Source organism: Propithecus coquereli, unplaced genomic scaffold, assembly GCF_000956105.1.
Source record: "Propithecus coquereli isolate 6110/MARCELLA unplaced genomic scaffold, Pcoq_1.0 Scaffold89, whole genome shotgun sequence".
NCBI lineage: Eukaryota > Metazoa > Chordata > Mammalia > Primates > Indriidae > Propithecus > Propithecus coquereli.
In genome coordinates this window covers 6,957,832-6,984,497 of record NW_012155173.1, presented here as the reverse complement: position 1 = coordinate 6,984,497, position 26,666 = coordinate 6,957,832, and the positions used below count along the sequence as shown (strand labels likewise).

At 43.5% G+C, this 26,666-nt stretch overlaps 1 protein-coding gene across 3 annotated transcripts in view; it reads right to left on the bottom strand.

The window, feature by feature from the left end:
• ASTN2 (astrotactin 2) overlaps window positions 1–26,666 on the bottom strand; it is an 893,996-nt gene that overhangs the window by 548,923 nt on the left and 318,407 nt on the right. For all 3 annotated transcript variants that reach the window (XM_012664418.1, XM_012664417.1, XM_012664419.1), the window contains one exon: window positions 10,598–10,705. In XM_012664418.1, coding sequence (XP_012519872.1) covers window positions 10,598–10,705 — 108 coding nt within the window. The remainder of the gene's footprint in view (window positions 1–10,597; window positions 10,706–26,666) is intronic.

Genomic DNA, 26,666 nt, shown 5'->3' with positions numbered 1-26,666 from the left:
CTCCCAGGGGACAGTCCTGGGGTATGGTGACAACAAACAGTCTTTGGAGCCAGCTGGACCCAGTTCAAGCCTCGGTCACACACCACATTGATTCCATGACCTTGAGGAAGTTACTCTGCCAGGTTTCAGTTTTATTCTTCTCAATATGGAGACAAGGACATCAACTGATTGCGTAGGAAGATTACTGAATGCAATGGACCTGGCACGAAAGTGACATCAGTAAGTGACTGCTGTAAGCTGTTATTCCTCTTACAGTTGTTATTCAAGCTCCTGGCTGGGAGAGGGGGAATACACTCGACAGGAGCCCAAAGCCAGAACAGGAACAGAGATGTGGGGTTGGCCAGCATGTCCAGGAAGCTGTAGAGTGGTGGTCCTCGGCCCTGACTGAAAATTAGAATCTGGGAAGGATTTTATACCAATACCCAGACTCCTTGGCCAGACAGACATTCCCATGAAATGGGTCTGAGGTCAGTACTTGGTATTTTAAAAGCGATTCTGAGGTTCCTTCAGGCCAGAGAACCACCCAGCCCTGAGAGGTCTTCCTGCCACACAGCTGGAGACTCCAGCCCCGATGTTGGCCCTGACCTGACCCAGGTTCTAGAACTCATCATTCCTTCACGTGGGAAGCACCAGAGTGTCCCTCCTCCTATTCAGGCCCTAACTACCAGCTTCTCTCTGCCACTCACGGCAGAAATCTCTTGGAAGAGATAAGCGCAATCGGCTCTTGCACACTGGGATGGCCTGTGTGCAGCACAGCCCTGGGAGTTCTCCTCGTCATATGTGTTCCTGCCTGTCCAGACACCAGACCCCACTAGTGGTGGAGCCCTGGGAGGGTCGGTCCTATGGATGTCGCTTTTGTCCTCCATTCTGAACTGACTTCCTAGTGCCTGAACCCCCTCCAGGGCTACCTTCCCCTCCACCCCAGGAGTTACAGAGCTGACACCGGAAAGTTCTCAGGGATCTGATCAGGCTTCGCGCACCACATACAGACACAGGTGTCCCATCCTGTCTCTCACTGAGTATGGACCTTGTGCCAGGCGCTGTACCCTGCACTTTACACGATTTACCTCACTCAACCTCACAATGCCCTGACCAGGGCATAGCTTAAACTGAAACCCAAACTCCCCTTAACTCATGGTAGTCTCAGGTAAGTGAACTCTCTTAAGTCTCAGTTTCCTCACCTGTAAAATGGAGAGAAAAATAATCCCTTCTCATGGTATTGCTCAGAATTATGTGACGTGATCAATTTAAAGGGCACAGACCCACATAGAGAGAATTCAGTAAAACAAACATGCTTTCCTCTGTTCCTTTCCTAGTCTGTCCTTCCTTCCTGTTGAACCCATTTCTGTCATGGACTCTCAGACAGTTTTACTGTGAAAAACTCAGAGAGTCTCACGTTCTGCCTTGCTGGTTGCCAGACAGAAAACGGAGGCCCAAAGCCTTGCTCAAAGTCTCCTAACCAAGGAAGAGTACGCCCAGATTCGGACCCAAGTCCCTAGGACGTGTGGGAACTTCATGCTACCTGCAAGCAAGAGCCTGGCTCTTCTCCCCTGTGCCTGTCGCCCTCCTTTCCTCACGGGTTCACCCAGCGCTTGCTCCCCGGCTTTCCACCCTGTCCCAACCTCCCTCTGCTTTCTCTCTGTCCACGTCCACGCTCTGCAATGGCCAGGTGAACCCACCCCATGAAGGCGCTGATGTAGTCACCTGTGGGGCCTCCAGCCCACCCTTTGTCTTGAGCCCCTAACCATGTGGTCCTCAGTGGGAATCTCTGCTGCACAGGGAGGAGCAGGCCAACCTGTCCCATGTCTCTGACACCACTCCCTTTCTCCAAAACTTGGGCATCTTTTCCAGGTCGCTCTGCCTACAAAGGCTTTAGCAGCTGATTAAACACCGATTGATCTGTTTTTCTGAGTAGCAGGTCCTGGGTGCGTGCCCTGGAGACTGGCAGAGGGCAGCCAGTAGATGGGCCTTGGAGAAAGGCTATATTTAAGCAAGACACAGAGGGTGGTGAAGGGAAAAGCTGTATCACAATGTCCCCAAGAGGCCAGGCCTGCTAAATTCATGTTCTCACCAAAAAAGTTTATTTATTTATTTTTCTTCTAGAAGCAAGACTGCTCTGTGGGCCAGCGCACTGGAAAGGAGCCATGGAGCTGTGCCTGCCTCAGGCACTGCTTTGCTGTGCTTAACTGGGGAACAATTAACGGATCACGTGGCAGGCACACGGGCGGATAAGTGCTGCCCTTGCACGGATTATCTCATTTAATCCACGCAACAAGCCTAAGGGAGAAGAGAAAGATTACCCAAGAGAAACTGAGGCCAGAGAGGGAAAGTGCCTTGCTTTAGGCTGAGAAACCAGGACATGGCGGCGCAAAGATTTCAACCCACGTCTGCCGGTTCCAAAGCCTATGTTCAACCTGGAAGCACTCCTGCTTTCGGAGCATAATCATCTGGAAATAATTTCAAACTTATAGAAACGTTGCCAGGATAAGAAGAGTACAAAGAACACCTGCAGGTCTTTTGCCCAGCTCCACCTACTGTTGACATTTTGTCCCATTTGCTTCGTCATTGAGGAGATGACATTTTTAACCTTGGGGAAGACGCTTCCCTTCTCTGGGCCTTGGCTTCTGGGTGCATAGAATGGAAGACTGGAAGGATTATCTTTAGGCCAAAAAAAAACTTGTGGTCTGACCAGAAGTGATGGATAAAGGATGAGGCAGGCACTTTGATCAATGTCAAGACATGACTCCCACCTCTGTCTCCAGTCTCATCTCCTGTCATTCCTGCAGCCACAGATTCGAGGTCCACCCTCTCTCCTCCACCCCCTTCCCCAGTGTACCACGTCCTCTCTGCCCTCACTCCTTGGCAGGTACCCTTCTGCGGATGCTCAGCTTTCATCCCACTCCATTTCCATTTCCTGGAGTCTCAGCTTTTGTATTTCAGAACAGTCTTCTACCCTCAGTCCCCAAAGTCCACCTCTGCAGATAAGGCTTAAACTTTCCCTTACCTGCCCTTTTCCTCTAAAACAGAATTAAAATGTGTGCATATGTGGGTGCGCGTGGGTGTGTGTGTGTAAAAAAGGCACACATCTATATACCTTTAGCAGAAAATTTTGCTTATACTTCAATGGTTCTTATCGCTATAGAAAATCCCAGTTTAAGAACTGCCAAATTAAAACAAGCAACTAAGACAAAGAAATAAGCAAAACCGGTGGCATTCATGCCCTGCTTCTCTCTGCAGAACTCGTTAGCAAGGCGTACCGGAAAGTGCATGGGGTTGGGAATCGGAAAACCTGGATTTCCAGAACTGGCTGAGTAACCAGTGGATGAGAAGAGTGAGGTCCAGAGAGGGAGAGAGATTTGCGCAAGGCCACACAGCCACCAGCACAGAGCTGGGCTGGGTAGCTTGTGCTGGGTGCTTGCACTGCTGAAATGATCCAGCAGCAATTACGCCTGGGGCCGGGCATACCATCTGCCCTTCTCATGTGGACCTTGCATCCTACACTATCCTGACCAGCACCGTTTCCCTGTGTGAGTTGCATCCTCCTGCCCCAGGAGATCATAACCACCGTGACGCTGGGGGGCTCAGCCCCCACATCCCACACTGCCCAGCATCATGTTTAGTAGTAGGGTTGTTTATTCCACAGATGCAGGTTAAACCAGGATGAGCATCAGACTTGATGACATGAGATGTGAGTATCCTCATGTGACGGACGGGAAAACTGAGGCCCTAGGAGGGCACAGGCTTCCCAAGGGCCACTTAGCTAGTTAATGGTGGTGTACGGACACAGGTACACATCTCCTGACTCTTAGTTGCTGCATGGAGTACCATCTCCATTAAAGGCGACATTCTGGCCAGTGGTAAGCTATCACATCAGCTACTTCATTAGTTAATTCTGCAGAATACTATCAGAACCAGCAAACCCGAAACAAGTAATACACTAGATGGTTATTTACTTGATCAAACATAGAACTCTCTGCTTGACAAACAGACTCTTTTAGGCAGCATGGTCATAAATGATATGAGGTCAAATTCACATCACAGAACATTGTGAAATTTCATGCATGCTTCCTGGACCAGACGTACAGGTGAGAGTTAGCTGTACGGTATGGATGGTTTAAGGCAGGGGTCAGCAACCTAAGGCCTACCAGTGAAATCCGGATTGGCAACTGTTTTTGAAAAATACAGTTTATTGGAACACATTATTTGTCTTCATCTATGTGTTGCCCATGGCAGCTTTCACGTATAACAACAGAGTTGAGTAGTTCCAACAGAGACTGTATGGTCAACAAGGTTGAAAATGTTTACTAATTGGCCACGTACAGAGAAAGGTTTCTGACCTCCTAATTAGGAAATGCCACTAGACACACACATCTTGGTTTCTCCATCTTGGTTTCTCCAACTCTTTGTCTCTTTTCCCCTCTCCCCACATTCGTCATACTGACTACAGTTCTCTGCTTAGGGGTGAGGTTCTACCACACCAGACACCCTTTCAAACAGTCCCATTGCCCTCACAGAGAACCTGAGGCTTAGGGAAGCTACTGGTGCTCCCAGACTATATTGTAAATCTCTTAAATAATAGATCCTATTGCCAAAAATGAGATTTTAGCTGATGCAGTTTGGAGCTCTAAATGTCTTAAATGGAAGGAGAATATGGGAAGAAAGAGCAAATATTTCTTGAGCACCTTTGAGTGAGTATCAGAACCTTCTGCTTCTAGACTTGCTTACTCTACGAGGTTGGTGTTAACAGCTCCATTTTAGACAAAAGGAAGCATCCAGAGGTTAAAAACCCATCCAGGGCCACAGCGGGGGACTCACAGCCAGGCCTGGCTGAATGTGTGCATTCAGTTCTATTTCTCTCATGGAATGTGCTGAGAGAGATCTATGTACAAAAACCTGTTAGACATTTCCTCTCTCCTCCTCCTCCATGTTCTCCCCCATCAGTCCCAGGTGTGTCCTGTTCTGCCAAGGAACCTCCAGGCCTTGGTACACCCCTCCCAGATGGAACACACTACAACCACAATCGAAGAACCCAGGCAGAGTGGGGTTTTCAACATCAGTGCTCTGGCCCCCCTGCCACTGCTGGGCATGTCCTTCCGTGGCCTTGAAGTGAAAAAATGGGTAGGGCTGAGGCCCCAGCTCTGCTCACCAGGAGCAGGAAGGAGAAGGGAAGAGGTGAGTAGCCCCTTTGCCAGCAAGCAGGGAGGCAGTGAGAGAAAACAGGAGTGGGCAGACAAGAGCAGCATCCATCCTGAGCACTTATAATAATCCAGACACTGCGCCAGGTGTCTCTTTCATCTGTTCACTCATCATTCACTCATTCAAAAATATTAACCCAGTGCCTGCTATGGACCCACCCCTGTGCTTGGTGCTAGCATAGAAAGCTAGACATAAATAACCATCTGTCTATCCTCGTGAAGTTTCCAGATCAGCGGAGGACACAAACAGTACCCAGGGAACAGATCAGTAAGTGTAAAAGGATAGTGGTGGTCAAGTTTAAACAGGGGGAAGATCACAGAATTTGCTATAGAATAAGGATGGAAAATCAACTCAGAAGCAGGACGGCTTTGCAGAAAACATGCCATTTAAGCAGAGACATCCAGTGAGCAGGGGTGAGTGAGTCAGGGGGCAGGGGAGAGTGTTCCAGAAGAGAAATTCTGGGAAGGTTCTGGCAGGACAGATGTGGGAGTGCTGGGGAGAGGCCTGGGTGGCAGCGGTAGACAGAGCCCTGGGGCGACAGGCAGGACAAGACCACTCAGGAGACTGCAGGTGTGGTAAGGAGTTCACATTCCATCCTGAATGCAAAAGGAAAGCAAGGAAAGCTTCTAAGTGGAGAAGCAACATGAGCCCCATTTACATTTTTAAAATGCAAGGTCGAGAATGGGTTGAAACAGATCAACTGGGACCACTGAGAAGCGACTTTTAGCAGTTTTTAAGCAAAGGATGCAGGTCGCAGGGACTAGGATGGAGCAGTGGAGAAGGGAGAACTTGTTTACTGGAATTAAGGTTATAAAGGAGATACTCGTTATCTCATTTAATCTTCACAATGGCCCTGTGAAGAAGGTGTTGACTCCATTTTAAAGATGGGAATACTGAGACTGCTGGCTCATGTCATGAGGATGAGAAGAGGCAGAGCCATGTCTGAGACCCTGGTCACTTTCCAGCCTTGACTCCTCCAGAAAGCCCTTCCATATTTAGCTGTCCCTCCATGTCTTTCTATTCCCACAGCTGGAGTAATCTGTTTTATTTTTTTGTTTTTGTTTTTTTTTGAGACAGAGTCTTGCTCTGTTGCTGTGGCGTCAGCCTAGCTCACAGCAACCTCAAACTCCTGGGTTCAAGTGATCCTCCTGCTTCAGCCTCCCGAGTAGCTGGGACTAGAGGTGTGTGTCACCACACCTGGCTAATTTTTTCTATTTTTAGTTGTCTGGCTAATTTCTTTTTATTTTCAGTAGAGATGGAGTCTCGCTCGTGCTCAGGCTGGTTTCGAGCTCCTGACCTCAAGCGATCCTCCCACCTCGGCCTCCCAGAGTGCTAGGATTACAGGCATGAGCCACCGCACCCGGCCAAGCTGGGGTAATCTGAAACACTCAGTTACTAACTGGTTATACTTTGTCTTCTAAAGTATTCTAACATGTTTCCCCAATACTGTGTGCCCCAGTGCAGGGGACCCGGGAGAAATGTAACTAGTGCTGACTGAGTTGCTCTTAAGCATCACTCTTAATCCTCTACTTAGAAGCTGCACAAGTCAGACTCAGAGACCAGCAGTGACTTGGCCAAAGTTACACAGAGCTGGGACTGGAAACCACTGTCCCTGTCACCCTCAGACAACCCCAGAGATTCAAATTCCATCTGAGTACTTCAAAGACAGTCAGTTGAATGCTTTGATCCAAGCCCACCTGCCCCTAGAGTTGGGAAATACAGTCTTTCATTTTTTTTGATGGAACTGAAGGGGTTATAGTGAATTAATATGGAGTCCCAGATGCTATGAGGTGTCTGCTCTCGACTAGCACAGGGACCCGTCTTTCCTGGTATTTTTATCTTTTTTTTCCCCTACCCTTTGCACTTTGTCATCTCTTCTATGTCACGCGCCCCTGGGCAGACCACAGGGAACTGCTGATGTGCTATATTTGCCAAAGAGCAGCTGGAACCGTGTGACAGTGGAAGGGGGAGGGGCTGGCACGATGGGGGTCCAGGCAGGCCTGAGGGATGCAGGGAAGAAGAAAGCCATCGGCACAGCCGAAGGGGATGGCAGAGCCATTCCAGTGTCACGGTCAGACCCTGCCCCAAAAAAGAGAAACAGGGAAGGAGGCAGGCATTGGCATGGGACAGGCAATTGGGATGCAAAGGGACACTCCAAATGCAAAGGAATTCTCACAAATGCACAGACTGTCCTGTCCCCTGGATGCCCAAGGGAGAAGGGACCTCAGAGATCAAATGTGACAAACTCCCACCCTTCCACTCTCCCACGTTCCAGATAAGAAAACTGAGGCCAGAATAAGAGGTGGGACTTGACTAAAGACACACAGCAAGTTGCACCTTAGTCAGGTCTGAAACCCCCTCCCAACCCAGCGTACACTCTAGGTCCAGTGGTCCTTGCTCAGCAGCTTAGCTCTGCCACAAATCCTTCTTCTCTCCCTTTCTCACCTCTTCCTGAATGCTTTACAGATACCGACTAATTTTAATCCTTAGAACGATTCCCCAGAGCTTTAATCTTAATATTCTCATTTTGCAGCTTAGGGGAGTGACGCACAGAGACGTTAAGTAACAAGTGTAACACGGCACCGCTAGTAAGTGGTGGAGCTGGGATTTGAACCCAAGCAACCCAGCACCAGAATCCATGCTCCAAAACTCTGCTCTGTTGCTCTTGCATCCCCAAGGGCTCCCAGACCTTCCTTGGCTCACCTTCATACCGTGCATTTTTCCCATCAGGATAGTGAGTGCTAGAGGTACCCTGACTCCCGTACAAAGTATAAGAAAGAGCTACCGCCCTTTTGTGGGGGACCGTGGTACCTGCAGAACCAGACACTGGGCTCCAACTTCATTTGCCTGGAGTGGAGTCTTCGCTAGAACTGAATTCACTTTCTGTGCTCAACAAAAAAACTACAGCAGCTGCAGCAGCAACACCAACAACCTTAACAACAGCAAACACGTTGCCAAGCACGCTCTCCCTGTGACCCTGCAAAAGGGGCGGGGTGATTTGTGCTTACGGACTCTAAACATGCAGTTCCTTCCCTGCTCTCTCAATTCTGTTCTTGTCGTATCCTTTTGCCTTAGCATTTGTCACCATCTGATATATTTGTATTTTGATGTAAAATACAGTATAAGCTCCATAAGGGCAGAAATTTAAAAATTGTTCCTTGGTTTATGTTCCCAGTGTCTAGAAGTGGGGAAGGCATGTAGTTGGTGCTGAACGAGTATTTGTGGAATGTTTGGAAGGAAGGAGGGAAGGAGGGAAGGAGGGAAGAAGGAAGGAAGGAAGGAAGGAAGGAGAGATTTATCAGGAAAGAGCTGGGGAGTAAAGCAGAGAATGAGGGAAAGGGGGGAAGAGGATGAGAAAATAAGAAGAAAGAAGGAGAAGAAGAGAACAAAAGAAAAGGCAGAAGGAAGAGAAGGAGGAGGAGAGAAGAAGAAAAAAGAAATAGACATTAAAACAAACAAACAAGTAAGCAAACGAACCCAAGATACTGAGGAGGAAAAGAAAGATGTGACGGGAACCAGAGGTGGAGGGAGAGGGACGCGCCATTAGTGGAAAACAGGTGGAGGAGAGAGATGAGGTAAGTGGCGTTGGCAGTCACCTGGCAATAGGGCCAGGCAGGGAAGGGGCTGGAGTCCTCGCCACCCTGAAAACACAGCCCGGCCTTCTAGAGTGTGTAGAGGCACTGGGCCAATGGTTTCTCGTAAGTCCTGAGGCTTGCTTTTGCTTGTCTTTTTTGAGTTCAACTCCAATTTATGGGAGCTGTGCTCAGTGATGGATATTTTTCTAATTAGCTGTAAATAGCCCAGTCCTGCCAGGAGACCCACTGACTTCCCCGGCCCTAATTCTGGGAGGGAGAAGACAGGTCAAGAATCGTCAATCCCCAACTTCTAAATCTGCAGTGCAGAAGATTCCAGAAAGCTGAGGACTACTGCTTGGCCTTGTGGCTAAGATCAAGTGGAGAAAGCTAAGGCTGGGAAGGAGGGAGAGGCAGACCCCATTCATCTGATGGCTGCACAGGCTGTGGGCCTTTCCCAGGTGATGTGTCAGTGGAAACACCTCTCCTCACGTGGGCCTTGTCAGTGCAAGTGCCAGAGGCCGGGACACAGGGAATACAATGAGAACTGAACTGTATACACCAGACATCATAATAAATTTTCTATGTAACTCAACCAAAATTCATCTCCAACCCTACAAGGCAGTTATAAGATCCATCTTACAGATGAGAAAACTGAGGCACAGGGAAGGTAACTAACTTGCTTAAGAGCAAAAGGAGCCCAGAGAAGCTATGTGATCTGTGTTCTTGCAGCGCCCATGACGCATGGGTAGGATGTATGCAGAGCGGTTTGTGAAAGGATTTCTCCCCTCCTCCCTGCCACAGGCACTTCCTCAGCTCCCTTCTCTGCAGAGGTGGGAGGGACACACATGTTGCCACGTGACCTGATGTCTGCCACAGGACCTTCTTTTCCGTGGCTTGTCAAAGCCCATGCATGGATTGGCCCTTAATTGCTGGCAGGGAATACACGTTTACACGCCAGGGTCTCTTCCAAGAATGCAATCTCAAACTTGCTACTTTCCCATCCTTATGAAACAGCCAGGGATGAGGAATTACATTCACAGGTGATTGCCTGAAATATGCTACATTTTCCCTTCAGAATACATTGAATCATCAAAGAATTATGCATCTTGGCTGTAAGGTTTAGCCCTCTATGGGATCCTGCTTCAGTATTTTGATATCACCTTACATTGAGTGTCATTGTGTGAAACAATTGTGCATCAATACTGATTTTTATCTGTTAAAGGCACTATCTAGCAAGTCACATGGTGCCTTGTTTACAGGGACCAACTAACTGGAGGACTTTCTCTCTGGTTTTGATGTCAGGTAAACAGAATTTGCTGAACAAATGCTTGGTTTCACCCCACAGACCCTGTACATTTTATTTCTGAGTATGTTTCCCTTTACACTTTGGCTGCTGGGAATCTCTGATGTAACTTTCCAGTTCCTTCTAAGAGCGGCATAACGCATAACACAGTATGGCACAGATTACTCCGTATCAGTCTACTCTGAGTTTGAATAATTTTCCTTATTCCCATTTTCCTTTCAATCTGATTAGCTATTTCATTTCCTGTTCTGAATTTTTTTAAAAAACTGCATGAACTTAAAAAAAAAAAAATCCCCCAATTTTTTGAGGAATGAGACAGGGCAGAAAGTAAATAAAGGATGCAACAAGGAAAGAAAACAATGAAGGTCACTAGTCTGGCCAGGGCAGCCAGTGCAAGCTCAGTGTTTAACTGGATCAGGACCAGGTCAAAGAAGATTTAGGATTTGTCACTGAGTACAAAATCTGATTCTCAGGCTTTCCTTCCACGAACTCTGGTTCTGGACCCTTCCAAGGTCTCCATTACCTTTGCTGCGGCGGCGGCTTCGGTACTGCTCCGTGTAGAACGTCAGCTGCGTTTCGTCGTCCGCCTCTGAGCCCGACGTCCCCTTGGCTCTCCCAAAGCTGATCCCCCCTGTGAGGAAGCACAATCCGTCAGTCAGCCTGTCGGGCCTCCTGAAGCTTGGCAAATCCCTCAGCCGCCCCATAGATCAGCAACCCCATCCCCAGACTTCTCTCTGCAAATCCCCAGTGCCCCAGGAGTCAGCGTGATTAATGGAGGGAGTCCAGGCTCTGCAGTGAGGCGGATCCGGGGTCCAACCATAGCCGGGCAGCTTCTGGGCTGTGTGACCTTGAGGAGATGCCATACATTTCTGAGCCCTTTGGCTCTTTCTTTCCAAAGTAGGGACAATAACTATTAACCTCATGAGGTTGCTTTGAAGATTAAAGGAGATATGTTATGTAAAATACCTGGTCCGTGGTGGGTACTAAATAATTGATAGCTATTGTTGCTTTGGGTGACGAGCCTAGCTCTATAAAAACACTCTAGGCCACTTAATTTTGCACACGTTTCAGTGAAGGGCTTACTGTATGCGGGCCCAGAGCAGGACGGGGGAGATGCAAAGACATGCACGACTCAGTCCTTGCCAGGCATGAGCTAGTGAGGGAGACAAGCGGAATCCTAAGGAGCCTTAAACCTAATTCATGGCTTCTGTTTACCACTCAGTGAGACACCAGGAATATGGGGAGAGCAATTCATTTCAACACGGAGGACCCGGGAAGGTTTTATGGAGGAGCGAAGATTTAAGTCAGGGCTGAAAGGATGGATGGGGCTTCCGTGGCAGAAAAAGGAGTTCCGGGAGAGGTGACAGCTTGGGCATCTGCAGGGATGGGAGTGCGAGTCGGAGCAACATCAAGTCGGTGCTGCCTGGGAGGGATGTAATGGTGCCACATGGTGAAAGGCCCTGAGTGCCAAACTGAGGATCAGGGGATTTACTCTCGGTGTCTGGAAGGTTCCGGAGCAGGAGAGTGAGTCGACCAGCTGTGTGTAGCAGGGATGACACTCCAGTGGGACCCAGGTCTCCGAATGGCTGCCAGGCAGGGAAGGTAGCCTGGAGGCTCAGTGATCACTAGGAGAGGGGGTCTTGGGCGAGGGTGTGCGCAGAGAGGCTGAGGGGGAGAAGGTGCGAGGGGGCTTCAGAGACACTCAGAGGACCGCAGAGGGAACAAGGCAATGCATGCATATGCTGTGAGCAGTCACTTGCAAAAACGATAAAGAAAAAAGACTAAGAGGCATTATGTCAAAATACTAATCCTTGTTAATTCTGAAGAGAGAAATATAGGTAATTTTTATTTTTTTTATTTTCTCAGTCTTTGTTTTTTTTTTAAGGACAGGAGAATGAAAGAGAGGGATTAAATGATTGGTAAACTCTGCCCTGGAGAGGAAGTAACTAGGCGAGAGCTTCTGAGCATGTTGGGGGTGAGGGGGTGGGTGGGGGAGAAGAGGGACTTAAGTTCTGAAAGCCGTTTAGTGGATGGGGCCTCAGACATCTGTCTACATTAACAGCCCACCTCTAGGAGCGGACTCAAGAATCCGACAAAAGTGGTTGTCCTGGATGGAGAATTGAGTGGCTGCAGGATGGAGACAGAGGGAGGCTACTTTTCCCTATAAACCCTTTGTATCCTTTCAGTGAAGCACCATGCAAACCTATTACCTATTCAAAAATTCCAACCGAGGAAAAGAAAAACACACATTAGAAGAAAATGTTATTCAATTCACGAAAGGATTTACTATGTAATTTCCTCAGGTAGGGTATTTTAAGTGGCATTCAGTACACAGAAATTCCACTTGCAGACACTCTGCAATATGGTTACTGCGCATTCGCTCATCTGAGCAACACTGTTGAGCGATCTACTACGTACCTAGAAGATTTGTATCCATTATTGCAGACAATCTTCATCATGATATACTCATAAGACAGTTGTAACTAACAAACTAGATAATAGAGCAAAGACACAAAGACATGCTTGGGTGAAGATACTTGCCCAAAAGCCAAACACTTGATGCTCAGGAGAGTTGAGATTCAAGGCTGGTCTGTCCAGCTCCAAATTTGGGCTCTCTAGTGTAAAAATTACTTCCCTTGAAACAACTCAAGAGTGAAGCTTGGGAAAGCAGATCGTCCTTCGAGAGTCAAGGTGCCAAGTACTGTGTTCTGAGCTTTGCATACATCGTCTCATTTCAAACTCACAGTGCCCTTGGAGGGAGGAATGATCACGCCCACTTTGCAGATGAGGCAATAAGGTTCAGAAAGGAAAGATGATTTGCTAAAAATGAGTGAAGCTGGGCTTTGAAACCAGGTGTGACTGATGCCCGAGCTCAAATTTCTAAGCACTCGTGATCCTGCCTCTTAGTTTAATGCTCTGCAAAATGGAAAGATTAATCCCTGCTCCCCCTGCTCCCCCCCCCTGAGACAGCATGTTGTAATGACTGGGAAAGTACAAGGGACAACAACATCGTCCCCAAATGTGTCACCACGCATGGTCTGTCCCTGGGCCTTAGTGCACACTTCCCCAAGCCCCAACAACTAAAAGCACAGCCTGGAGACAGCAGAAGATTCCACCAGATGCAGTTCTCTGTAAAGGCTCTGTTTTGAAATGGGGTTGGCAGGGGCCCCATGGAAATTCTGGAAGTGGCTGGGGAGCAGAAGCCAGCAGCGTTTTTTAAATTGCCATTAAAACATTAAAATATTTTACTGTTACAAAAGAAAGAAAGAAGAAGGAAGGAAGGAAAGGAGGGAGGGAGGAAAGGAAGGAAGGAAGGAAAATGGAGAGGGGAGGTAGGGAGAGCTTTTGTTCATCTATACATAATTCTTGGCCAAGGGGGAAAGAAGGCATCTGATAAAGTAGTTGCCTTACGTTCAGGAAGCATCTGTTATACTCCCTGCTGTGTTTGGAGCAGCAGAGCAAAAAGGGGACTCTACCCCTCCAGGAGTCCACCCCAGACCTTCCCACAGCCCCTTCACCGCCACACCCAAACTGGGAAGCATTTCAGCTCCAGCCTCCCTCCCCACCTTCCTTCCTCCCTTCATTTTATCTTCTCTCCTGCTCCAAACACTTGACCTGTTATGCCCCTACCACGGTGAGCAAGCCTGGAAGATGGGACTCAGACAGCATTCTCCCCTACTGTGGCAATTCTAACATAGCAAGAAAAGCTAACACTTGCGTAGCACCGTCTCTCTGCCAGGCACTTTTCTAAACCCTTCCCATGTGTTGACTCATTTCATGCTAACAAGGACCCTAGGAGGTAAGTTACTACTTTTATTCCCATTTTAATGGATGAGGAAATGAAGGCATGGGGAAATTAAGTGATTTGCCCAGGGTCACACAGCTTGTAAGTAGCAGAATCATAATTCAAATCCAGACAGTGGCTGGCAAGTCTATTCCCTTAGTCTCTGTGCTGGAGTATAATAACGTATGAGAAAATACTTCATTTAACGTCCACAGCCATCCCTGTAAGGATGGCATCATGAGCCTTGTTTTATCGATGAATGCCTGTGTCTCAGACAGGTGATATAAAGTAGCAAGTGGGGCAGCTGGGATTGAAATGGGATCTGTCTACCTACAACACCTGCCTCATAGCTAATGCAACCTGGGAGAGTGTGTGTATGTGTGTGTGTGTGTGTGTGTGTGTGTGTGTGTGCATGCACATGTGTGCACAGAGGTAAATGCTTGATGAGTCGACTCCTAAGGATTAGTAAGTCTGTTACTAGATCCTGATGCCTGGACACATTTTTCACTTCTCGCTGCTCCTCCTCTGAGCTTCTGCAATGGTACTTTTCTTGGAATTCTAATCAGGCTTAGCAAGATCCTAGTGACCCCTCCATCCTTCCACATGGCCAAGCACACAGGGACCATGTCCCTATAACCACCATGAAGGCTGCCCCTTCAGGTTAAGCCTCCATTCCCACCGCTCTTCTGACCCTCACCTCCCTCCTGTAAGTATTAAGGTACCATTTTCAGAGTGGAAACTGAGGCTCAAAGAGTATGCCCCTAGACCAGTCTGTCCAGCAGAAATATAATGCAAATCACACATGCAATTTTAAGTCTTCTAGTCGCCACATTAAAAAGGTAAAAATAGCTGGGCATGGTGGGTTGTGCCTATAATCCCAGCGCTTTAGGGGGACTGCTTGAGGCCAGGAGTTTAAGACCAACCTGGGCAACATAGTGAGACCCTGTCTACAAAAAAATCTAAAAATTAGCCAGGTGTGGTGCAACATGCCTGTAGTCCTAGCTACTCAGGAAGCTGAGGAGGGAGGATGGCTTAAGCCCAGGAGTTTGAGGCTGCAGTGAGCTATGATTGCACCACTGCACTCCAGCCTGGGTGGCAGGGTGAGACCCTATCTCTAAAATAAAAAAATTAAAAAAAAAAACAGTTCAAATCAATTTTCAGAATATATTGTATTTTGCCCAATATATTAAAAATATTATCATGTTAACATGTAATTAAAATAAAATTATTGCTGCAATATTTTCTATATATTTTCATAATAAGTCTTCAAAACCCAGTGTGTATTTCATGCTTACAGCACATCTCAATACAGATAAGCCACATTTCATATCCCCACCATATTGGAAAGCACAGTTCCAGAGGCATTTGCAGACCACAAATATTACTGAGCATAATTAAGGGTCAGGATCTGAGTACAAGAGAGAGATGAATAACCCACAGGCTCTACTAAGATGTTAAATCGTTTTTCTAAATATGACTTGGATGAAAAAATGGCGTAGCTGGGATTCCATTAGGCAACAATAGCCATGGTCCCTGCCTTCAAGGCACGTAGAGTCTAGTTAATTTCTATATTGGTTTAATCCATAAGCCAAGGGAAGTAATAAACTTCGGTAGAAAGAAATTAGGGTATTGAAATCAGATGTGAGTTCTAATCCTATGTCTCACTTATTAGCTGTGTGGCCTTGGGCAAGGCACCTGACCTCTCTGAACTCATCTTTAAAAGGGGGGAAATAACTCTCAGCTCACATGGTCATTATGAGGAAAACCATATGTTCTATGTAAACATTTAGCACAAAAACCAAAGAAATGAGAGTGGGGGCACATTCCTCATTTACTCAATGCTTGTCTGAGTTTAATAAAAGGAAAGGATGTGCTGCTGGTCACCACCCCTCCACCCCCACCTGCTGTGACATCCTGGAGAGGTGGCAGCCGCCCAAGGCACATAGCTTCTGAGTGTCCATATAATCTGAAGGGGCCACAGACCAATTGCAGACTGACTTGGAGGTGATTCAGACGGCTGGAAAAGGGCTCCCTCTGTTAGCATTTTAATATAAAATTGATGATTTAGTGCCATAAATGTAGCCATTAATTACACGGGGTGGCTTGAGTATTTCTATTTAGGGGCTGAGAGAAAGTAAGAATGGCCAGAGACTGCCAAGAGGAGAGAAAAGGCGATCTATCTGCTGGAACCAGCCGCCGCTCCGTCCTTGCTCCTTGGGCTTCTGGTGCCTCTGGTCCCAGATGGTCTGGAGCCACCGAGAAGATGGGCCAAGTACCTACCACAGCATGGTGAGCACTGCTCTGGGCACTGCACATGCAACATCCCAACCACACCTTGCAAGGGGCCTCAGATGCAAGAGTCAGTCCCATTTTACAGACAGACAAATCAACATTCACAATCTCAACGTTGCTTATCCAAAATCACACAAATTACACATCGCAGAGCTCAAATTTAAGCCTAGCTTTTGTCCGATCCCAAACCCCTCTGTTCTAGTAAAAATATACCCAATGCCATGAGTCATTAGATAAATGCAAATCAAAGCCATAGATACCACATCTCACCCACTAGGTTGGACACAGACAAAACAATGGAAACTAACGGATGTTGGTGAGGATGTGCAGAAACTGGAACCTTCATACGTTGCTGGTAGGAGTGAAAAATAAAGCAACCTCTGTGAAAAACAGTTTGGTGGTTTCTTAAGAAGTTAAACACAGAATTACATGACTCAGGAATTCTACTCCTAGGCATATAGCCCCAAAGAATTGAAGATAGCATATTCCCACAAATATTTGTGCATGAATGTTCATTGCAGCACTATTTACAAAGCCAAGATGTGGAAACAGCCCCTATGTCCATCAACTGATGAATGGACAAATGAAATGTGTTCTATACACACAGAACATCATTTGGCCATAAAAAGGAATGCTGACACATGTTACAATGTGGATGAACCTCACAAACATTCTGCTACGTGAAAGAAGCCAGACATAAAACGTCACGCATTGCATGATTCCATTCATATGAAACATCTAGAAGAGGTAAATAGAGGCAAAAGTAGACTACTGGTGTCCAGGGCTGGGCAGAGGAAAGGGGGGAAGTGAGGAGTGGCTGATAATGAGTATGACGTTTCCTTTTGGAGGGACAGAAATGTTCTGGAAAGAGACAGAAATGATGGTTGCACAACCTCACGAATGTACTGAATGCCACTGAATTATACACTTTTAGAATGATTAATAGTTAATTTTATGTTATGTGAGTTACCCCTCAAAAAATGTCAAAAAAGAAACTCTCTGTTCTCATTGTAACATTACAAGACTAACGATAGAACTGTAGCATGGGGGATGTGAGAGCTCTGAGAGAGAGAGGGGGAAAGGCAGAGTTGGGACACATTGTGAGAGCATTGCAGAGCCACCTGGAAAGGGCCCAAGAGCTCAGACCACCTAAGCCCTGGCCAGGTGTTTGGGGATGCAGAGGGTGATCATTCGGTCTGTCCTAGACTCTGTGGCCAACTCAAATAATCACAATACTCACTCACGGTTTATTCGTTCATTCCACAATCATTTTATTAAGTGCCCACTCTGTACCGAACACTGTTCTAGGCACTGAAGACAAAGCAGTGAGTAAAACAAATAAAAATTCCTGGCTTCTTAGAGCTTACTTTCTGCTGGAGAAATATTTAAGGGATTATTGGCATGCCATTATAGGACTGAGCAAAGCCGTCTACATGAAGATTCTTGTTGCAATTCTGCTATTAAATAAACTAGCGATAGTCAGAGGTATTTAGAGGATTCCCCAGGGTGACACAGATATTTGGTGGCAAACTAGGGATTTGACCCCAGGTTTGCTCTGGGGCTAATCAGGGCATTTGCACAGCTTGCAAGTCCTGTTATGGGGAGGGCTGGAGTAAGAGGATACATGGTCTTCCCTGGGCCTATGAGAGTTAACTCATTGCTCTTCTTTGCAAACCTACCTTCTCTGCTCGAGCTGCCCCATCCACAGATCTGCTCTGCCAGCCACGGGCAGGCCCAGCCCTCCACCCACTCCATCTCCCGCTCTCGCTATCATGATGGATGGTGGTGACATGTTAAATTATTCAGGCTCCATGTCTTCCTCAAGCTGGTGACAGCGATATTGCATTTTTAGATTGCCCAGAACTGCACCAGATAGAGAAATACATGGCTTGGGAATGCAAAAACCTATCTGACCCCTAACCGCCCAGGGAATACAAATAGTGCCAGTCGTGAAAAGAAGACAGAAATGGCTAAAACTTCCCACACCCCCTAAACCACACAACTCACAATTGCTCCGAGCTGTAGAGCTAAACCACAGATGTTCTTATGCATTCACCTCTCGGAGATGTTTTGACCAATTTGCTACCTGTCATCAAGCACCTGCAATAGGCCAGGCACAATGGCAGGCACTTTACATAGAGGTGACCACACTATTCCTTAAAATGTGGACACAGCTACACCTTTGAGGTGTTGCTCCTTACCTGAAGTCATACAGCCAAGTAAATGGCAGGACCTGGATTAAAACCCTGGTTTGTTTGATCCTCCAGGGAAGAAATTTCTGTAGTATTCTGCATCACGTTGAATTTTTTTAAAAATTGATTATTATGGCGAAAAAATATTTATGGTAAAAACATAATTAAACATGATTGTTTATAATTTCAGGGAAAAGGGAAATAACCAAGAAGTCCATTTACAGAAGACTGATTAAAAAATGATGGTACATCTCTAAAATAGACTTTCATGAGACCGTTAAAAACAGTGAAATAAATCAATATTATTGACATGTAAACCTCTCCATGATATACTGTTGAAGGAAAAAGTATACAGAAAAGACTACAAAGAGGGATTCCACTTGTGTAAACTTAACCCACTTGATGATACTTGGTAGAAATTCCACTGTGTGTTTAATAAAAAATAAATATATTTTAATTTAAACATAAAGAAGAAGAAAGTAAAAGGCCATTCTGAAATATTCATGATCTAAGGTTATGAATTAAGTTTTAAAAAGCATATTGCAAAACTGTATGTACAAAATGATCCTATCTTGTTTTAAAAATGCACATAAAATATGTAAATACAAAACATATACAAGATATTGAAAGAAATATATTAAGGTGCTAGAGTGGATATTCTCCGGGTGATGAGAGTTGAGGTGGTTTTTTTTAATTTCTTATTATTGCTCCTCTGCATTTAAAACTTTTCCTCCAATGAACATCTAATACTTGTCAATTAAAAAAAAAGAGACACTTAATAAAAGTTATGTTTATTTATTTATTTATTTTTGAGACAGGGTCTCACCGTGTTGCCCAGGCTGGAGTCCAGTGGTGTGATCATAGCCCACTGCAACCTCCGACTCCTGGACTCCAGGGATCCTCCTGCCTCAACCTCTCACCATGTGCACTATCGTGCCTGGCTAACGTTTTTTAAATTTTTTTGTAGGGATGGGGTCTTGCTATGTCACCTAGGCTAGTCTTGAACTCCTGGCCTCAAGTGATCCTCCCACCTCAGCCTCCTATGTTTATTTTTTAAAATAAATTACCTTATTTCTGCAGTTAAGCCCATTCCTCACTTGGCCATATGGCCATCCCAGAGGAAGATTGTTCCATCACCCTAGATGGGAGATTGGCCCAAAGAACTACGTATGGGGAAAAAGCTCTCCAATCAAGAGAGCTTTCATTATTCACGAAAATAAAGCTTTGTCTTCTTAAATATCTCGTTGTTCTCTGTAGGATGCTGTATTTTCCAAAGGCTGTAACAAAATCTCCCATACCACTTTCTCTTTTGCAATATGACCTTTGACACTCTCTTTTTGCAATGTGACCTTTTGTATTTCTCTTTTGCAAACGTGACCTTTGCCATCAAAGGTGGGGTCTCATTTCCCTGCCCTTCATCTAAGGCGGCCTTAAGGATGTCTCTGTAATCTACAGAATGCAGAGGAAGTGACTGCACACTCTTCAGAGAAAGTACTTAAAAAGCAATTCAGCTTTTGCCTGGCTCTCTTAAAATTGTCTCTCTAGGTATTTCCTCTGGGGAAATCTGCCACCGTGCTGTGAGATTCTTAGCCACATAGAGAGGCCATGTGTAAGTGGTCAGTCAACAGTCCCAGATAAGCCCAAATTTAAGACATCCCAACCTATCCCAGGTGGCAAAAATGTTGGAGAAGAAGCTTCTAGTTGATTTCAACCCCCAGCCATCCGAGTCACCCACAGATGTTTGAGTCTCCCAAGCTGAGACCCAGTCATTGTGGAGCTGAGATAATCCCTCTCCCCCTTACCGTGTATGAATTACAGAATCCTAGAATCCACAAGTATAATAATATTGTTGCTTTAAGGTACTAAGTTTGGGATGGCATATTATGCAACAGTAAGTAACCAGAACCCTTCTCTTGTCCAGTCTTACAAAAATGTCCACACTCCTTCCAAGCTGTCATCAATGACGGCCCTGGGCAATGCCAAGATGAACTGGTCTCCAGAGACCCAGGTTCTCGGTCTGTGCTATCACATGCTGTGTGCCTGAAAAAGACATTGACACCCAGCAAATGCTACCTAATAGTTAACACTTTATTTCCTTCCCAAAGAGAGCAACTCATTTGACCCCTGTAGTAATTGGATGAGATAGGTGTTACAACCCTCACTTGAAAGATAAGGAAACTGAGAGTCAGAGACCCTGCAAATGGCTTGCTTAAGGTCACACAGGTCATCCATGGCAGATCAAAGACTAGAATCCAAGGCCAGAGCCAGAAGGTACAATAGAGTAAAAGGGAAGATTTGAGTCTTTGAGGTTGGCCAAGTATCAAGTTCCCTGCAATTTCTACCCTCTGGATTCTGTCTGGCCTTTTAGAATGATGGACCCTGACCCCATATGATGGCCTATCAGCTGTCTGAAGGTTGCTCATGTGCCCATTCACAAACTTCCCATCCAAGCTAAATATTCCTATTTCATTCCTTCAGCAATTCCTTATATGCTTAAAAGATTACAATTTTTTGGGTTATAAAGTAAATATATATTTATCATAGAAAATTTTTAAAAATAAAGAAAGCACAAAGAAGAAGATAATAATCAAGTCAAATGCTATTACTCCCAACTGACTCCTCTTACTTTGAGTTTTTGAACATGCATTTATAGGCATGTTTTTACAACGGGGTTTCATTGTCGTGTAACTTGAGTATACCCTGTGAGTTTTATTAAAAAAATATCTATGTATATATCATTCATTCTAGAAACATACATTGGGATCCAATTGTATGCCTGGCATTTTTTCTATTATATAATTTATATACGTGTTTGTGCTTGTATACATATCTAGACCTATTAATATATGTACAGAAATATTTTCATTTACATGTATATATGTATACCTACATTTACCAAAATTTTACTAGTGATTTTCTCTGAATACTGATATTTTCTTCCTTCAGTTTACCTTTATTGTCCCCCTTTGTGGAAAATGAATACGAATTGCTTGTGGAATTAAAATATAGCAAAAAAAAATATGTCATAAACATTATCTCATGCCATTAAGTCTTCTTTCAATATCATTTTAGTGTCTAAAAAATATTCTACTATATCAATGCATCATTTATTTAACCAATTCCCTCTTGTTTACATTTTGTATTTTTTCCATTTTTACTATAATATTTTATCATGCATTCTTACAGATAAATCTTTTTACACATCCCTATGTATCCTTGTGTCAAATTTTCTCCAGAGTAGAAAGATGAATTGCTGGATCAAAGAGTACTGACATAGTTAAGGTTTGTGATCTGTATTGTCAAGATGTCCTCCAGAAAGGACATACCAGTTTCACCCCAATCAGCTGTGTATAAGAGTGACTATTGCATTATATCCTCTGCAACACTGGCATTGCATCATTGTTTTCAAATCTTAGTGATTTTGATATGCATCCCATATTTCAAATTCATTCTGTCATGTTCTTTTCAACATACTTCAATTTTCTCATGTCCTTTTTGAGTTTTGATGTCCAGAACTGGGCGTGATAATCCAGGTGCGATCTGACCCGCACAGAGCAATAACAGATTACGCCTCCCTTTCTCTGAACATAAGACTTACAAGAATGCAGCCCAGGACTGCCTCAGCTTTATTGGCAGCTGACTCGTATTCAGTATGCCCTCAATGCTTTGTTGACATGCACTGCAAATAAATCTAGTCTTTTTCCATCATGTATTTGTAGAATTGATTTTTCTAAACCAAAGCAAAGAACATTTTGTACTACCAAATTGTATCTGTATATTTCAACCCTTTCTTCTAGTCTCTCAAGATATATTTTTTTTGGTCTAAATCCTCTGATCTCACGATTTCACTAGTCTCTGACTACCTGCCCTCTATGAGTTGTGTAAACATGGAAAGGAGCAAGAGGTAAGAATGGGAACAAATGGTGACCTAATGCCTGTGACTTGTCAAGCAGCAGGACTAGAAGTTTGCGTATGATAAAATCATTTAGTACATAGGAGAGTGCAATTAAGTTGATGCTAATATCCCTGTTTTAATTACCATAAAATTGATGTTTGCAGGGATTATTTGTCTTGAGCAAGGTCATATAGCCAGTAAGGAGAAGGGGTGGAATGGGAAATTTAACTATGGTCTTTGCTATTCCCAGTATTCCATACATCTAAGACAGTGACACCAGTGTTGGAGAGAACTATATGGAGAATAGAACTTGACAATTCATGGCTACAGAACTCTCTTCAGGTTGACATCAGGTCCTTCATGAAGACTCTTTGGGAAGATATAATTGGATAAAAATGAACCAGCTGACTATACTATCAAGTAGCCTACAATTTTCCCCTTTGGGAACAAAAGAAAAATTGTTCATTCAATAAATATCTGTTCAGAGTCTATAATGTGCTGAGAAGTGGATATGCCCTGGGGAGTGAAACAGAAATGCTCCCTGCCAAGAGAGCTTACACTTAATTGGGAAGATAGAATATTCAGATAAACACATACAAAATTTGATACACTTATGAGAAGCTTTGTCAAATATCTTGCTGGCACTCAGATATCCTGCATCTGTGGTAGGCTCTTCCTGAGCTTCCTGTGCAACAAACTCATCAAAGAAGAAATGTAGTCCACCTGGTATGATTTATTCTTAGTGAACCCACGGTGGCTTCCAGTGCTGCCAACTTCCCTTCACGCACTCACCACGTACATTTGACCAACCCACCTCATTGTTCTTGAGAATCAAGATCAAATTGCAAAAGTGTTTCACCACCTATTTGTAAACCTGATAAGATTTTTCCTGCCGTAGAATTTTGGAAGTGCCTCTGCCTGCCTTGATTCCTCCAAGATTATAACCAACTCTCTGGTTCTGAAAACATATCTTCCTCAAAATATTTCAGCACCTGGAAAAGTCATTTGTTTGGGTCTGGAGAGTGAAATTGAGGCAGCCACTTCAAAGTAAATACTTACTCCCTCCTCTGTGTATTAGAACTCCATTTCTTATGAAACATCTTTATCTTCCTTCCCTAGTTTTCAGATTTATTTTTTGATATAAGTGACAGATCTGACAGATTCAGAATGAACTTAGTTCTATACGTTCATCTGGTGGTAATAAGGTTTCAGTTGTTTCATGCAATGGGACAATCATTTTCTTGTTCTTATTGTTTCGAAAGCAATTTTAAAAGCTTGTTTTATTTTTGCTTATTTTCTTTCAAATTTTCCCAGCACGCACTGAAAATTTGAAGTCTCAGTCTTTTTTTTTTTTTTTTGAGTAGTCTCATAAGTCTGGGCTAAACTGTTTTGCATTTTTAGCTTTTTTTCCCATCTTTTCGTTTCCTATACAAATATATCTTCTCCCTCTATGCTTCCCAATTTCCCCCCTCTTTGTAACTATCTGTGATTATTTGTTCAGAATTAAATTTTTCAGAGTCTTCCTCTCTGCAATACACCTATTTCATGTTAGAGTCTCTAGCTGTAGAACCAGAAACATTTACCCTCTGCTATTAAAATATTATGTGCACATGTATTCATATATTTTTGGTTATAATTTTTCATCTTTTGAGATAGAAATGTTATTTCTTGGTTTAATAATATCCAGTGCTGGCTGGATATTATTTTATGAAATGATCGTTTTCCTAAATTGCTGCAAGCAGTGCAAATTTATACAGTTCTTTTGGGAAGCAATTTGGCAACATAAAAAAGCCTTAAAAAATGTCCATCCCTTTTGACCCATATCTGGGAATTCACCTTAAGGAAACCATCCTCAAGATAGGAGAGGCTTTATGCACCATTATATTCATCGCAATGTTATTTATAAATATTGGAAATGGAAAATACTCTTAATTTCCAACTTAAGAAGAATAGTTAATGATGTTGAAATATTAGACAGGTGTTACTGACAATGAAATTTGTAGAACACATTTATGCCTCAATACTGATTTTAAGAAAGGGCATAAAAACATAAATTATATATTAATAAGATGATGACTATCAAAGATAGAGGAGGTTCTGCATATGGTATAGAAGAGTATAATATTAACAGATCTATCCTTGTGCAGATAATACTAATAAATTCTGAACAAAATGCAAAAAACACTATCTGAGGGCTTTGGAAAGTAAATAAAAGCAGGTATATTTTGGAAAGAAGTTGAAACTTGGAGGAAACAGCCAGCACAGGATGAATTTTCCATTTTCAAGGCTTTCCTGTTTAGAGTAGGCTGCACTTAGAGCATGGCTCAGGGCAACTGAAACACCAAGAGTAAGTTTGCTATCTTCCTGGACTGAGCACCCAGCGGATGGATCCCAGATTGAGCCAAGCCACCAGAAGGTAGGATAGGAGTCAGGAAAAGGAGAAACCCAGAGAAGGAGAGCCCATCATCTGTGTGTGATCTCTACCCACATCTCTGGACCACACACGTGTAAGGCAGGCTGATAAGCTCAGCTGAAAAATAATAAAACACCTGAGATTTCAGCTGCTGCTCACCACAGGCAGGACAGCTGGAGTCTAAGCAAGTTAACCGCCTTCAAAAACAAAACATCAGCATTATCTGGAGAAAAATTACAAAATACAAGAGCCTTCATATAATAAATTCACAATTTTCAAAAATCAATCCAAAATTACTCAACATATGGTGAACCAGGAAAGTTTCATCTACTTCCAAGGGAACAGACAACCAGCAAAGGCCAACTCTAAGATCATCCAGATGTTGGATTAGCAAACAAGAACTTTAGCACAGTTACAGCTGTGATCAATTGGATAAAGGAAGTGATGATTATAATGAATAAAAATACAAGAACGATTGGCAGGAAAAACTACATTTTGTATATATGCATATATATGCACACACATACAAATGGAGATTTTAGAACAGAAAAACAAAATGAAATAAAAAAAAGAGTACTGAGTGGACTTAATAACATGGAAAAAATAATCAGTGGCCTTGCAGATAAACCACTAGAAATTTTTCAAATCCCCTAATCTGAAAAAGAGAAAAAAAATTAAACAGTGTTTAAAGGACCCGTGAGACAATATCAAAAAGTCTAAACAGAGATGAGTAGAGTCTCAGAAGGAGAAAAGAGAGATGGGGGAAACAAAATAAAGAAATAATGCCTGAAATTTACTAAATTTAGAGTATGATATAAACTAGCAAATTCACAAAGCTTGAGGAACATGAAACAGGATAAACATGGGAAAAAGAAAGCCTATGCCCATCTTAGTCAAATTGCTGAAAATCAAACATACAGAGACATTCTTCCTTTAGCCACTTCAGTATGGCAAGAAAAGAAAGAAAATGCATAAAGCTAGGAAAGGAAGGAATAAAACTATATTTGCTTGAAGACAACATGATTATTTACAAAAATAATCATAAGAAATCTACAAAACAGCATTAGAATAAGTGACTTTAGCATGGTTAAAATATAAAGGGTAAATATAAAAAAAGTTCGTTGTATTTTTACATACTGGCAGTAGACAACTGGAAAATAAAATTTCAAAAATAATTCTACTTACAATAGTGTAGAAAAACCTCCAAAATATTTAATAATATGTTTAACAGAAGACATGTGAGATCTCTTCAATGAAAACAATAGAACACTGCCAAGAAAAATGAAAGAAAATCTAAATAAATAGATACAGGATGTTTGTGGATTGCAAGACTCAGCATTGTTAAGATGCTATCTCCCCCCAAATTTATCTGTTGATTAAATGCAATCCAAGTTATAATCCCAGCAGAGATGTTTTCATTAGAAATTGACAAGGTAATTCTAAAATTTATATGAAAGTGCAAATAACCTACAACAGCCAAGTAATTTTATAATAGAACAAAGTTGGAGGACTTGCAACCTGTTTTCAAGACCTACTCTAAAGCTATAATAGCCAAGAAAGTGCAGTTTTGGTGAAAAGGTAGGCATATATCAATGCAACAGAATAGAGAAACTAGAAATATACACAATTGATTTTTGATAAAGTTGTCTAAGGACAGTCTTTTCAACAAATGGTGCATGAACAACTGGAGAGCCACATACTAAAAGGAATGAACAAAAGCTCTTAGTTCATACCACATCTACATATTAATTCAAAATAGATCATAGAACTAAATGTGAAAGATAAATCTATAAACTTTCTAGGAGAAAACAAGAGAGAAAAATCTTTTTGAGCTTGGGGTAGACTAAATTCATAGACAGAAAACTAAATGTATAAATCATAAAAGAGAAAACATATAGAAAATGGACTTTATAAAAATGAAAAATTTTGCTCTTCAAAAGATGAACAGAAACTTTTCAAAAGACAGAATAATGGCCAAAAAACATATGAAAAAATGCTCAACATCTCTAATCAAGA